Source organism: Ursus arctos, unplaced genomic scaffold, assembly GCF_023065955.2.
Source record: "Ursus arctos isolate Adak ecotype North America unplaced genomic scaffold, UrsArc2.0 scaffold_20, whole genome shotgun sequence".
In the NCBI taxonomy this organism is placed as follows: Eukaryota; Metazoa; Chordata; class Mammalia; order Carnivora; family Ursidae; genus Ursus; species Ursus arctos.
This window is the reverse complement of record NW_026622875.1, coordinates 51,408,993-51,424,807: the sequence shown is the minus strand read 5'-3', so window position 1 is coordinate 51,424,807 and position 15,815 is coordinate 51,408,993. Positions and strand designations below refer to the sequence as shown.

The following is a 15,815-nucleotide window of genomic DNA, read 5'->3' as shown; positions in this document are numbered from 1 at the left end:
TTGGCTAGTGTAAATAATGCTGCAGTGAACGTAAGGATACATATATTTCTTTGAGTTGGTGTTTTCATTTTTTTGTTTCAGATAAGTACCCAGAAGTGGAATTGCTGATCATATGGTAGTCTATTTTTAATTTTTTGATGAGCCTCCATACTGTTTTCCATAGTGGCTATGCCAGTTTACATTCCCATCAACAGTGCGCCAGGGTTCCCTTTTTTCTACATCCTCACCAACACTTGCTATTTTTTGTCTTTTTGATAATAGCCAATCTGACTATTGTGAGCTGATAGCTCATTGTGGTTGTGACTTGCATTTCCCTGATGATTAGTGATGTGGAGCATCTTTTCACATGTCTGTTGGCCATCTGCATGTCTTCTTTGGAAAAATGTCTATTCAAGTCCTCTGCCCATTAAAAAAATTTTTTTTTGGATATTGTGTAAGTTCTTTATATATTTTGGATATTAATCCCTTTTCAGATGTATGATTTGCAAATATCTTTTCCAATTCAGTAGGTTGTCTTTTCGTTTTGTTGATGGTTTCTTTCACTGTGCAAAAGCTTTTTAGTTTGATGTGATCCCATTTGTTTATTTTAGCTTTTGTTACCCTTGCCTGAGGAGACTGGTCCAAAAAAATACTGCTAAGGCTGGTGTCCAAGAGCTTACTGCCTATCTTTTCTTCTAGGAGTTATGTCCTTTTTGAGGTAAATTTTATGTAAAATGAAATATACAGTCCTCAGTGAGCATTAACTGAGTTTTAACAGATATATATGCCAAACCTGTATGCTAAACCCATACAGAAACTATAGAACCGCAGAAAGTTCCTTTATGGTTCTTCTCCCTCCTAGAGGCAATCTGTTAAATAAAAATTTTTTCCACCATACCATGGATTAGTTTTAGAACTTTATGTAAGTAGTCTCATGTATGTAGCATGTACTCTTTTGTAGAAGGCTTCTTTCACTCACCATAGTGTTTTTGAGATTTCATCCATGTTGTCGTGGTTATCAGCAGTTTGTTCCTTTTTATCCTTGTGTAGGATTCCTTTGAATAGATATTGCACAGTTTATTTACCTATTAATGGACACCTGGGTTGTTTCCAGTTTCCGACTATTATGAATAGAACTACTAAACATTATTGTAAAAATCTTTTTGTGGATGTGTGTTTTCATTTCTTCCTTTTTCTTTTTGACTGTTATAGATTGTGTACTAATACTTTTTGATGATTTGTAGACTAACATATACTGTATATGTAAAATGAGGTGTTTGTTGCATCTTATTTTGACCAAAGCCTTGAATGTTTAACTATCTCTTGTTAGATCATCATCATCATATCGATAGATTAAGATATAACTGAACAAATGTGTACTCAATACCTGCTTTATGGAAAGCACTGTGGCAAGGAGACAGAGATAGGGAATATGGATCCTTTTCTAAATAAGCGTAAAGTCTGGGGTGAGGATGTTAAGTGTAGCAGAGGTAATGACAGGAAAACTTGGTGCTTACTGCATATAACACACTATTTTAAGTACTTTAAATGTTTTCATTCATTTGATTTTTATAACAATTCTACTAGGATAGTAGCGTTAGTATTTCCACTTTACAGATAAGAAAATTGAAACACAGAGGGGCACTTGGGGGCTCAGCTGTTGGGCGTTTGCCTTCAGCTCAGGTCATGATCCCACGGTCCTGGGATCGAGCCCCACGTCAGGCTCCCTGCTTGGCGGGAAGCCTGCTTCTCCCTCTCACACTCTCCTCGCTTGTGTTCCCTCTCTCGCTGTCTCTCTCTGTCAAATAAATAAATAAATAAATAAATAAATAAATAAAATCTTAGAAAAAAAGAAAATTAAAACACAGAGGCCTTAAAACTACAAACTGTCAAGTGGTAAAGCTGGGATTCAAATCAGGGTATTTGGTTCAGAGTCTTGTGTTCTTAATCACTGTGCTGTGATGTCACTGTAGTTATTCTGGGGCATAAACAACTCAGTTGTTACACCAGCATATAAGTAACTAATGGTGAGTCAGAATGCAATAAGCGTTCCAATCGTTCTGATAAAAGCTAAGGCCATCAAGAAAGGTTATTTCTGATGAGTGAGAGCTGAGGTTTCCTAGAAGAGCTGACATTTGAGCTGAGTTTTGAAGGATGTCTGGATTTTCCAATGCAGGGAAATTATGGGCAGTGGTACAGAGGCACACGATGCATTTGTTCCAGGGCGGGAAATTGCCTGTTATGACTCAAGTTTTTGGTATATGGAGGGGTGAATTTACAGAGAAAAGGGTCTTAGGAAATGGGAACCTTGAATATAAGCTAAGGATTTTGAACTTTATATTAAATGGGGATCTAGTTTAAGAATTAGAATGAAATGGTCTGGATGATGTTTTAGGAAGACAGTTCTGTAGTGACAGTGCAACAGGGCAGATTGGGGTAAGAGATTAGAGGAATGGGAACACAAGCCTGCTGCAGGTATCCAGCTGATAGAGGATAAGGGTCTGAACAAGAACAGTGTTGGGGGAATAAAAGGAGGGGTTGAAAACAGAGTCAAACGGGAGACAGAAAGGAATTAAACGTAACTCTGATGTGTTCATTTATTTTTGCGTATACATTTCTCCTTCTCTAACCCCCTTCAGTTTTTTCAAAAATGAATTATAAATCTGTGAATGTCTTTGGTATCAAAACCTGACAACAGTCGGCACCAGTGGGAGTTTAGTTTTTCACATATCAGAAGGCCTGAAGGTTAAGGGCCCTTCTCCCTTTAGTTTCTTGTCCTCCCACATCCTTGACACTGCCTTTCAGCCTCACAACTACAAGTTGGCCTCCAAGAATTGCATCTTCATTGTAGACAGAAGGGAAGACTGAAGACAGGACTAAAGCCATATTCCTTTTTATAAAGAAAATAATACCTGTCCTAGAAGGTTCTGTTTTATAGATTTCTACTTAGTTTAAATAGTACAATAGTGTACATTATTGGCTGAACTTATTACACCTTTGTAACCAACACTCCAATCAAGTAAGAGAAATTACCAGTATCTCAGAAGCCCTTGTGCTCCCTTCCATTCCCTGCTCTTACTCTCAAGGGTAACTTCTATCCTGACATCTAGGTTAATTTTGCCTGTTTTTAAACTTCATGTAAACACAATAAAAATGGGTACTCTTGTGTCTGTCTTCTTTTGCTCAGTGCTTTATTTATGAGATTTGTCTTTATTGTCGTGGTTGTAAATCATTCTCATTGCTGTCTAGTATTTCATTGTTGAACAGACTGCAATTTATCCATTCGGTTATTCATAGTCATCAAAAGTAGCTTCACGTTTGGAGCTCTTTTAAATAGGCTTGCTATAAACTTTCTACTTTATCTTTTGTTGAACCTATTTACACATTTCTATTGAGTATATACTTAGTAGTGAAATTGTGTACATGTGTTTAGTTTTAGTAAATAGCGACAAATGGTTTTTCAAAGTGGACTGCTCTGCATCCTTACCAACACTTGGTATTTTCCGTAGCTTTAATTTTAGCCCTTCTGGTGGATGTGCCGTGGTAGCTCCTGTGGCTTTAATTTGTATTTGGGAAGGTGAATGTTTTTACCTGGGTGTATTGTTACTCTGAACAAAACTGGGGTCTGAAAAGGAAAGAAAGGAAGATTGGATATCAGGTGGGTAGCCAGTATATATTGTTTACCTTAAGCCAGTCATACTTTGGAGTACTGCATATGTATTGATTTATTACTTCTCACAACTACCCTATGAGGTGAGTGTAGTTGTTTTCCCCATTTTACATATGAAGAAACAGAGGCACAGAAGATTAAGTCACTTGCTCAAGGTCATATTGCCAGTAAATGGTAGAGCTAAGACCTGGTCCCCAAGATGTCTGGTTTCATAGCCTGTGCTCTTAGCTACCACATCATGTAATCAGAAGAGTCTGCCACATAAGCTTGTGTATGCCATTCTTATTTGTAAGTTTGTTTTTTTAGTCTCCTTTCTGTAATGATAGTTGTTAATGCTTATTGAGTATTTGCTACATTGTAAGCACTTTGCATGTATTAACTCATTAGTCCTTCTGGCATCCATATGAGGTGGCTGGTATGACTGTTATCATCATATAATTATTTTTATCATCCCTATTGTACAGAGGGGGAACTAAGACTAGTGAAGTGATTTGATCAAGGTCATGTAGAACATAGTGGTGGAGCCAGGGTTTGAACTCAGGCACCATTACTTGACAGTCTACAGGCTGACTCACTATACTCAAACATGTTACTTCCAAATATAGTGGAGGTGGCAGTTAAGTGTATCAGCTTCTGTAACATGTCTTAGGCATTGTTCATTAGCATTTGGCTGACCCTAAAACAACCACTATTTCTAGTGTTATTCAAACTTGCTTCACCTGTTTGTCCTAGGGCAACTTACTGTCTGTGTGAAGTGAAAAGCACTTTTGGCTTAGGTCAGAAGTGGCTGGTAATGGAATATCAGTAAAGCAGTTCTTAAAAGTTTTTGAGCATAAGGGTCTCTCTTCTCCCTTAAGACTTTCTCCATCTTCCTGCCTCCCCCAATATACAGGTAAAACTTAGACATTATGGAAAAAACCCTAGAAAGTACAAAAAAATATAAAAAAATGAAAATTTAAAAAACCACTTAAAATTTTACTATGCAGAACCACTCATTGTTAACTTTTGGTGTTTATTTTTTATGACCTGATTCTAAGGATGTTTATGTGAACATACACATATGTTTATATATATATATATACACATATATATATTCACACATATATATATTCACACATGTGTATATATCACCCTTATGTGTATGTATATGTATATATATATAAATTGAAAAGTACATGTAATTTCTTTAAATCAAAATGAGTTCACAATATGCTTATTGTTTTCTAACTTTGTTTTTCCTATTTAGAAATATCTTGAACTTTCTTTCACATATTATGATTTACATAATGTATCCTCTAGTGGTATACATTTGGGTTTTCTCCAGTTTTACTATTACAAACAACCTGTGATAAATCTGTGCATATGAAGGGGGTGGGGCATGTTATCCCCTTACTTCCACCTTGCCTAATACTATTACTAAATCTCTAAAAATCCATGAGTAAATATTCTTGGTTTGATTTTTAAAACTGTGTACTAAAGAGAATTTTTTTTGTTTTCCTATAATCTCTGCCCACACATGACCTAGTCTTCTCTGAGCATTCATTCCTGGCATTGCAGAGATCTTGTAGGTGACCCTGTGGCATTAATGAGAATGAGTTTGTAGGAAACACCTGTTAAATACTGACTGCTGTCACCTGAACAAAATAATGCAGTTTAAAGCAGCTTGTTGAATTACACTGTTTTTCATGGTTCCTAATTAAATGAATGTGTTATTCAAATTAATTAAGATCAGAGCTCTTTCTTATTACTATTTCTAACATCAGACTTACTAGTCTGTGCAGAGGGACTCTAGCTCAGACTTTTCAGCTGTCCTCCATGATTTTTTAATGTTTATTTTTATTCCCAGTAGACAGAATGATAATTAGAGCAGAGCTGGATGTCACTAGTCAACTCTGCCTGGCATTCTCTTATTAACAAAGCGGGCTCACTAAGCATTACCCTCAGCCCTCACTCCCCTCTTTTGTTGAAGGGAGTGATGAGGAATCAGCACCTCCATACAGACTCAAGGTAAAGCCCACTTGATTTCAGCCACACACTTCACACTTTATATTATATACTCCCCTTTTAGGCACTGGGTATATACTGGTGATGTAGATATCACTGCTTCCAAGAATCTTACCGTTGAGGGGACGAATCCTCACAACATACCTATGAGGTCAGCTGGGAAAGCATGGCATCCGCCTTTTTTACAGATGTGCAAACTGAAGGGAAGTGACTTAGTAAAGCTTGTTCCACTGCTCAGTGACGAACCTGGGACCTATACCTGAGTTCTCTGACTCCGGGCCCAGTGCTTTTTCAGAAATAACCAGATGTCTCTTATTTTTCAGAAAACAATGTATTATGTACAATGTCAGAAATATAAATTGAATTTGTTAGAGCTTTTAATAGATTATTGATGGTGATAGGGAGTACGGAAAGTCTAAATGTGCATTTTAACCACATGTTTCATTGGGTTTTGGTTGCAGTCTGGTGACACACAGTCTTTTGCACAAAAGCTCCAGCTCCGGGTGCCTTCCATGGAGTCTTTGTTTCGAAGTCCACTAAAGGAATCTCTCTTCCGATCTTCTTCTAAAGAGTCTTTGGTACGAACGTCTTCCAGAGAGTCCCTGAATCGATTTGACCTGGACTCTTCTGTGGCCACCTTTGATCCATCCTCTGATATGGAGAGTGAGCCCGAAGACTCAGTCCCTAATTTAGACAGTCTCAGCAAAGAACAGTTGATTCAGTGGTTGCGAAGAATGGAACGAAGGTTGAATACCTACAAAGGAAAATGTTCTGAGGTAGGAGCATGACCTTTTTGCCTATATGAAAAGTTTTCCCATTGTGTTCTGATTCATGTTACTGTATGGCTTTTATTCTTGCGGTTGCCTAAACTCTTAATTCCCTAGATATATTGATTTGAAAGGTGGGTAGTCTGGGGCATTATCTAGTTAAAGATTCTCAGGTGAACGGAAGCCCTTTGGCAAGACATTTAGTAAAATTTTGGAGAAGATCATTGTGTGTAGCTTTCTGGTTTGCACATTCTGTGCCCCTTTTTTACCCCAGTCCCTCTCTCCAATGTTGCTTGGACAGTCAGTGCAAAACGTATCGTCTTTCCTCCTCACATCCCCTCCCTTGTTCATCCTCTAAGTGCTCTGGTTCCAAAATGACCTCTTCTGCCAACCAGATTTCCATTACTACTGATCCCAGTTATGTTCTAGGTAGTCTGATTTTCTTTCTTTCTTTCTTTTTTTTTTTAAAGATTTTATTTATTTATTTGACAGAGAGAGACAGCCAGCGAGAGAGCAAACACAAGCAGGGGGAGTGGGAGAGGAAGAAGCAGGCTCCCAGCGGAGGAGTCTGATGCGGGGCTCGATCCCAGAATGCTGGGATCACGCCCTGAGCCAAAGGCAGACGCTTAACGACTGCACCACTCAGGCACCCCAAGTAGTCTGATTTTCTGACACATTTGAAAGTTCACTCTCATTATACCTACATTTAAACTTTGCGTCAAATGAATCTTTAACTGCTAAACCCCTTAAGGATGACTCTGTCTGTGTGGTCTAAGAGAGGAAGTAGCCCTGCCTCATCTCTCTTTTCAATTCTTCCCTTCAGGATGAATTGTGTTAGTTGCCCTGTGTAGTTAAAACAAATCATCTTCAGGAAAGCCTTTCTGGAGCGAGTTGCCCATGGATTTTTTTTAAGACAACGCATAATGTTTTATGGTCTTAAAAATTTGTAACTCAGCATTGTAGTTAACTTTAATTAATGAATAATAAAGTTCAAGGTCCGTATATGAAGTTAGCCATAACTTCTATTTCCAATTATGGCTACAGTATGGGTAGTTTTACCCTGCAGCCAAAAATAACAACAGAAACCCCTAGATGAAACAAAATATCTTTTTAAAACTATGAAGTACTGAAAAAATAGAAGGGAGATATTAGGCTAAAATCTATCAGCTGGCTGGAATCTAGAGATGTAAACAGGGCATTAAAGCCATCTATTTCATGAGGTATTTGTGGAATCAGGCAACTTTTTCCTTTAATTTATTTATTTATTTATTTATTTATTTATTTATTTATTTATTTTTAAAAGATTTTATTTATTTATTTAACAGAAAGAGACAGCCAGGGAGAGAGGGAACACAAGCAGGGGGAGTGGGAGAGGAAGAAGCAGACTCCCAGCGGTGGAGCCTGATGTGGGGCTCGATCTCAGAATCCCGGGATCACGCCCTGGGCCGAAGGCAGACACTTAACGACTGAGCCACCCAGGCGCCCCTCCTTTAAATTTGTTTTTTAAAAAAGATTTATTTATTTGAGAGCGAGAGAGCGGTGGGGGAGGGCAGAGGGAGAGGGGGAGGATCTCAAGCAGACTCCCTACTGAGCACAGAGCCTGAAGCGGGGCTTGATCTCATGACCTTGAGATCATGACCTGAGCCAAAATCGGGAGTTAGGCCCTTAACCAACTGAGGCATCCAGGTACCCCATTTATTTTTTATTTCTGTCCAAGTTAATAATGGTCCTGAATTTGTTGTTGTTGTTGACTTACCCATGGCTTCTAAGTTTGAAGCTGGGGCAGTAGTATAATTAGTATTTAAGTATGCAAGACACTGCATTTTATGTTTATAGTGCCCTTGAATTTTACACTGTCTCTGTGATGTAGATATTAATTACCTCTGTTTTGTAGAATAGGGATTAGAAACTCCTGGAGACTTAATCACAGAGATTAAGTAATGTGCTTAAAGTCACACAGGTAGCAGTCGACAGACCGTGGATTTGATTTTAGGTCTTTCTGGTGGTTTTCACTCTTCTGTGCCACCCCAAGTCAAGTCATGCAGCTTATTAGGGATGAAAAGAGCGCGTGGTCTTTGTCTCTGTCTTTCCCTGCCACTATAGGGAACCAGGATAAAATAGTGCTATAAGTGACACCTAATTGTTGGGTTACTCTTCCACCTGTCCTGCTTCCTGCTTTTTGAATACCATTTTCCTATCCGATAATAAGAATACCTATCTTAAGGTGATAAGAGGAGAATGAACGTGGTCTTTGGCAGAATTTTTTTTTTTTCTTCTTAATTGCTGGACTCACCTTCCCTTGCTGCCTGCCTCTCAACTCAAGACATCAGCAGATATGTTTGGGGGCACATAGCAACCTTCCAAGGGAAATGGCAAGGCTCGGAATAGCAGAGTACTTCCTCCTAAAGCTGTAGCCTGTGTCTTCAGAGTCCTCTTTGTATTTCTGAAGTAGGGTCCAAATAATTCAGCGGAGCCATGTGCTTATTTTTCAGATGAATAATGCTAATTAATAGGTTTAAAAGATTTGTTAATCCATACTTTATCAGGTTGTGCTAGAATGTTCTAATATCCTATTTAATTAGGTTAAATGTTTAATCATCTTTTTAGGACCAAAATTACCAGTTTTCATTTTTTGGTTATAAGTTCCTTTGTTTCAGATTTTTACTCAGCCATAGTCACAGTTCCTATAATCAGAGACTTTTAGAGATGAATTACATGGTCTATAATAGCCCAAAGTAAGAATCACCTGATGAGCTTGCTAAATAAACACATATCCCGTCCCTGCTCCCCCAGTCTCATTCACTTACTTTGGGGTGGGACCCCAAAATTTCTCTTCCTAACAAGCTCCCAGGGGATGCTGTTGGTGGTGGTACTGGTCTGTGATTACAGTTTACCTTTAGGCAAGTTGGCTTTAATCCCTCCCCATTCATGATTAAGTACTGAAATTTAAAGATTAATTTATTTATTTGAGAGAGAGAGAAAGGGGGGGAGAGAGAGCACGCGCGCCTGAGAGGGGGAGGGGCAAAAGGAGAGGGGGGAGAGAGAGACTTTCAAGCAGACTCCCTGCTGAGTGTGGAGCCTAATGTGGGGTTCAGTTCCATGACCCTGAGATTGTGACCTGAGCTGAAACCAAGAGTCGGACGCTCAACTGACTGAGCCACCCCGCGCCCCCTAAGTAGTGAAATTTAAAGGTGTATATGTCTGAGATGAAATCAAGTATAGATTTAATTTCTTTATTTATAGTTAAGTTACATTTTACTTTTTAGAAACATATTTCTTATGTTTGTTTTGGCTGTATATGTATCTAACTAGGTTGAATTATCTGTAAAAGGATTCTTCTGATTTGTGTATTTTTTGACTTTTGTAAAGTTATTTTAGCAGCGTTTAGAATATTTAGGAATGACTGATGTTATTGGTGACCTTGTCTTTATTTTAGTTTGTTATAGCTTATCAGACTCTTCAGAGAGAGAAGAAAAAGTTACAAGTAAGTGATATCTGGGCTGTAATATTGATTCATACATAATTTAAAAATTAGAGTCTTATAGTAAGATAGTTCTGACCCTCACTTTTAATAATTCTCCATGTGATCCACGTATTTAACCTATTTTACTACTGGGGGTTTTAATAAAGAGAGCGAGTGAAAAATTCCACAGATTTTACCTCTGGTAGGGATGGGCTTTTTTGAGTTTTGGATCCCTGCAGTGTTTAAGATGTTTGGATTTAAGGCATGATGGCCTCTTTCAAACATGCTTTCTAGTGTCTCTGTCTGCAGGTTGCATCTTTGTTTTAGTGGTAGAGATACACAACCTTCTAAGCTTTCCCTTCTGTTTTTGAAATACCTGCAGACATCTCTGTTCCTTATCATTCTACCAGGGTTTGAACACAAGCATCCTCTCTCTTTTTTCCTGAGGCTGCTGCTTGTAAAGCTCTTGGTGAAGTATGTAGAGAGAGGGGAAGCCATTAAGCTCTTCTGGGTGACCCACCTCGGCCCCACTGTGTCACCTTGTTCTGTGGCTAAACATTTCCCACCAGGTATCCCAGGTGATAATTCACAGGTCAGAGCTTACGGAAGTATCACTCCACTTCAAACAGTGCCATCAGTGTTTTTTTTTTTTTTTTTGTGCTGTGCTAAGATATATAAATATTTATCATTTAGAGTCATACTTTAGATACTTAGAATCACTTAGAATCATGTCTTGAGAAGGATGGAGAATTATGTTCTTTTTTTTGTTAGGGGATAGCATTCTGTATCTCTGTTGAATCACTTATCATAAACATTTTTAAATCTTTTAATGGTAAAATATATAGAAAATCATGCACAAAAAATATAGTCTGATTTTTTACATTAAAAGTTATTTAAAACAGTTTAGCATTTTGTTCCATCTGAAGACACTAATTACATAGCCAAAGTCATTTGTAAAGTGAGTTTTGGTAAAATTAATTTCCCCATATACATTTTCTTAAAATATTTAATCTACCATAAATAATCTCCATTAAGTACAACATTAAATTTCCTGGCTTTGGTCTGGAGTATAATCAGTTCAGAATGGTAACATCTGTTATTTATTGCTGATTCAGTGTTCTCATTGTCCATAACAAGTGTGAAAATTAGGTTATTACAAATAGAGTTTTTAGTTTGTTTGACAATGTTTTCTTAAACATAAGGTCTTTTGAAATAGAGGGTAGCTCTGATTTAATCCATTGTATTATTAATACTCCATAAATTCATACTCAAAAGTTCATCTAATTCTTACTGTCTGGGGGTACCTTGCTTGTGTCTCTGAATTGTCTCTGGATTTTTATTTCTAGATGTATGTGATTCTACCACTAAGTGGCAGTAGAGAACTGTGGTTGCCTAGTCCTAGTGTAAAGGACGTTGAAGATGAAGTTCAATGACTTGTGCTCTTTTTTACTTGCTTTTCATTACTATGTTATGCCGTTGTTTGAACCAGCTTTTTTTTTTCTTTTTAAAATTAAAGGGTATATTAAGTCAGAGTCAGGATAAAGCACTTCGGAGAATTGGAGAGTTGAGAGAGGTAAGTTGTAAGTGATTAATGCTTTGAGAATTAAATCTCTCATATTTATCAGAACTCTTGTACTTGTTGGGATAGTTTCATATACACTTCGTTAGCTATAGTAAAAACCAACCAGCCCAACCCCTAACACCAGAGATCGATTCTTACGGTTTTTATTTGTGTGGTTTCCTAAGATATATGCTGGTGGAATTTATGACATAAGAATGCCTTATTTAGCAACAGAATATCATTTGCCAGCTGGACAGTCAGTGGCAACTTCCAAGGCTAACCTGTCTCTTCTATTAGGTACTTGAGGCCCCTTTCATTTTTCCTAACCAATAATCTTGATAAAATTAAATAAAAGTTATGTTCATTGTAATTTTGGGGGGTAATTTTTACAGTGAAATATTAGAGTCCAGGCAAATATTTATCATTTGGAATCATACTTGACTCATTTTTGCTCCTTTCCTGTCTTAAGAAGGATGGAGATTATTGGCTTATATTGGCTAGAGGGTAGGATTCTGTGTCACTGCTATATCACTTAAACATTTTGAAATCTTTTAATTGTAAAAATATTTTAATCGTCAAGTACAACAAATATAGAAAATCATGCATAAAAATATACAGCTTATATGTTTATGGTGAACACTATTGTAACCACCACCAAGGTCAAGAAATAGAATGTTGCCAGTCACCCTGAGAGCCCTTCTGTGTTTCCCAAACCAGTCATAGCCCTTCCCTTTCTTCAAAAATAACTACTGACTTTTGTTGTACTTCCTTGTGTCTCTTTAAGGTTTTATTACCGAAATGTGCACCTCTAGGTACTATAATCTTGCCCGTGTAAAAATTGTTTTGATACATCTTTGAAGTCTCCTGAAATCTATACATCCTCCCTGCATGCCTTTTCCTTACAGTTCATCTGTTGAAGAACCTGATGATAAATTAGAAGACCCATTTGCCTTATTCCAGCATTATAAACACAACACTCTTAGAATAACAATACTATCACCATTAGTTATGGTTACTGAGATTAGTTAAATAAAGTTTTATATACTATTTCCGTTTTTCTACCATTTAGAAATCTTTTTCCATATCTATACTATTAGACCTTAAGCCATTACATAAGTATTCTTTCATTTTTAACCCTTGTGAAAACCCTCTTAGGAAATACTTGTCAGAGCCACAGATTGACAAGTTTTAGTTCTTTTTTATCATCTGCCTACTTGTATTAGTTTTCTATTGCTGCTACTGCAAATCACCGCAAACTTAATGGCTTAAAACAGCACAAATGTCAGAAATTTGACACAAGTCTTACCAGGCTAAAATTAAGGTGTCAGTTGGGCTGTTCTTTATTGGAGGTTCAAGGGAACAATCTATCTTTGCCATTTCTGGCTTCTAGAGGCTGTCACGTCCTCTGATGCATAGCCTCTTTCCTCCATCTTCAGAGCTATCAGTGTTGCATCTCTGCCCATTCTACCGTAATCACTCCTCCCCTTCTCTTTGAACTCAGTTGGGAAAGGTTCTGATTTTAAGGACCCATGTGATTAGATTGGGCCCACCCAGATAATCCAGGATAATCTCCTCATTTCAAGGCTCTTAATTTGATCACATCTGCAAATTCTCCTAATATGTTCCAGTTTTGGGGATCAGGACTTGGAATCTTTGGGGCCATATTCTGCCTACCACACTGCCTTTAGTCAAGACTATAGTCAACAAAATGGCCAGGAGACAGCTAATAAGGGAAAGGAGGAGAAATAAGGGGCCTAGAGCTCATATAGTAAATTGCTGTTTGATGTATCTATCCTATTTTTGTAGTAGCTAAGATATATTTCTGAATCATAATCCTGGTTGCAGTTACATGAAGAGAGATTTATTTAGTAACTTATATGTAAATACTAGGTAGATAAGTGAGAGTCTGGATATTTTAAATTTTGTTCACAAAGAGAAAAATTTCCTTCAACTAAATAGTATAACCCATAAAATTATGATTAGTATTTAGTTAAACATTCAGAGTGCTGTAAGTCATAAAATGTTTTTATTTATTTGGAATTAAAGTCTGAATAGAAGTTACATACCGTTTCATTAGTACTTCATTGACTTAGACTGGGCAAAACAGTATAATGTGCCTTATTTTGTTACATCAAGATATTCAAGGTATCAGGAAAGATGTCAGGTTTGAGGTTGGTGTTGAGAAGAGTAACTACCATGAATTCCAGTCCTTTGGTGAAACCTCAGATGCAAGGCCTTCTGGTCAAATGTCTGTGATTTCATATTGTTGGAGCATTCACTGTATCCCCAGGAGTTACAGCTTTCTATAAGTTTGCTGTGGCCAAACCAAGAAAGAAGGCATATGGAGATTTCTGCAGAAATTATGATTCTGTGAAAGAGTTTGAGGAGATGAAGAAGGCTGGTATCTCTCAGGGTATAGAATAATTTTGGAATGTAAAGAATTTCTTTGGGTTGAGTTCCATGGAAGTTTGTCACTCTCTTGTGTTTCTGAACTATAAAACAAGAATATTGGGTTATGGAATAGTTTCCCTTTGTAAGTAAACGACTAACAAATACTGTGGGCAGTAAAAAAAAAAATTTTTCCCCCCAGAAAATAGTCCTTAGTATATTTTATATCTTCCTCATGTTGTGATGAGTATATGCATGAGTAGAATCCATGAACATCTCTCCTAATATTTTTTGGAGAAGAAAACAGAACAGCTGTTCTATATAAGCAAATATTTTGTCTTATGTCAATTTCTAGCATATTAGATATCTGTTGATGAATCACATAAAGAAGTAAAAACATATCCAACAGATACCCTGTAATTTTCTTTGCCTGATTTTGAATCTTATAACATCAACAGATATTAAATAGGAATATCATACTGTGAGAAGCTATGAAAATTATGAGTTCATCTAAGTGGATAGGGTTCTCTGATTTCGTTTTAAGGCCAGTTAAATGAGGAATAAATGTAGACATTGTCTTAGATATTTCTTCCTTTCTCTGTCCTTCTGTCTGTGCATGGTATGTTCTTTTTCTAGGCTCACCCAGATGCAGCTCGTTATAAGCAACTGCTGTTCTCAAAGCTAACTTCAGGGTGGGAGCGTTCGTTTTTTGCAGCTTGAAACACATCCGAACATAATGGGTAGCATAGGGCTGAGATAAAATATAGTTAAACAGTTAATGTATTTGATACATTCAACATATCAGGATTTTTCTCTAAGGATATAATCAGAAAGACCTTGCAAATCATATGCATAAAAATGTTAATTCCAAGGTTTCCAAAATTTGGAAACAGTGAATGGCCAAGAAAAGGAACATTATTGAATTTGTTGTTATATTTAGTAATATTACGTAGCCATTTATTATTATTGTGCTAAAAAGTTCAAATAGGATAGATATACACTTAAGATCTAATCAGAAGAAATTGTTGGAGTAGGAAATGACTCTAGATAGTAGGGTCCTGTTCTAGAGCTAGTGACATCCCTATCATGGAGTGTTGGACAGTTGGCTAGCCAGTGTGTGGACTGTAGTTGGGACATAAGTAGACAGTCTTAAGTTCCTATGTAATAGTAGTCTTTACTGTTTATGGAGTGCTTATTGGTAGAATAGGGTAAGGTAGCAGGGGAAGGGAGAAGAAGTTATGATTAAAAGATGTTGCCATGTATCCAAGGACTTCTTATCTACATGGGGAAGTAAAAACATTTAAAACCTGAAAACTATCATATAAATTGAGGAATTTTTGTTGGCTGTTAGGGATAGCATGTAACAGAGTCTTATATGGTAGGATGTAGAAAATTATTTGGAAGAAATGAATTTTAGGAGATGTGCAGCTGTTTCATATTAAAGAATTGGCTTTTGAAAAGTCATGGAGGACAGTGCTTTCCACACTTTTGGATTTCATGGACTGAAAAACTACCTTCCAGTTCCTTCCAGATATGGGGGAAAGGAGAATTGCCATAGACCTGCAAACTTTCTTTTAAAGATTTATTTATTTATTTGAGAGAGAGCCCGAGAGAGCGAGAGAGCGCATGCACACATTGGGGAGGGGCAGAGGCAGAAGGGGAGAGAGAGAGAATCTCAAGCGGACTCCCCACTGAACTGAACTGAAACCAAGAGTCTGATGCTCAACCAGCTGAGCCACAATAGATGCCCCATAACTTGCAAACTTTTATTTTTTCAAGTAAGGACATTGAGAAGAAGAAACCGAATTCTTTTATTGTCATTATTTCATGAAAGAAAGTTTTTTGTTTTTTGGATTTTTTAAAAATTTTTAAGTAATTTCTACACCCATCTCAGGACCCTGGGATCAAGAGTCACATGCTTTTCTGAGTCAGGTAGGCGCTCTGAAAGATTTTTTTTAATAACAAAAAAGATTAGAAGGACAT

General features: G+C 37.2%; 1 protein-coding gene across 6 annotated transcripts in view; it reads left to right on the top strand.

Annotated features, from left to right (window-relative positions):
- Positions 1 to 15,815, top strand: part of GOLGA4 (golgin A4) — a 114,213-nt gene that overhangs the window by 28,913 nt on the left and 69,485 nt on the right. For all 6 annotated transcript variants that reach the window (XM_026496713.4, XM_044383295.3, XM_026496714.3 and 3 more), the window contains 3 exons: positions 6,115 to 6,429; positions 9,857 to 9,904; positions 11,400 to 11,456. In XM_026496713.4, coding sequence (XP_026352498.1) covers positions 6,115 to 6,429; positions 9,857 to 9,904; positions 11,400 to 11,456 — 420 coding nt within the window. The remainder of the gene's footprint in view (positions 1 to 6,114; positions 6,430 to 9,856; positions 9,905 to 11,399; positions 11,457 to 15,815) is intronic.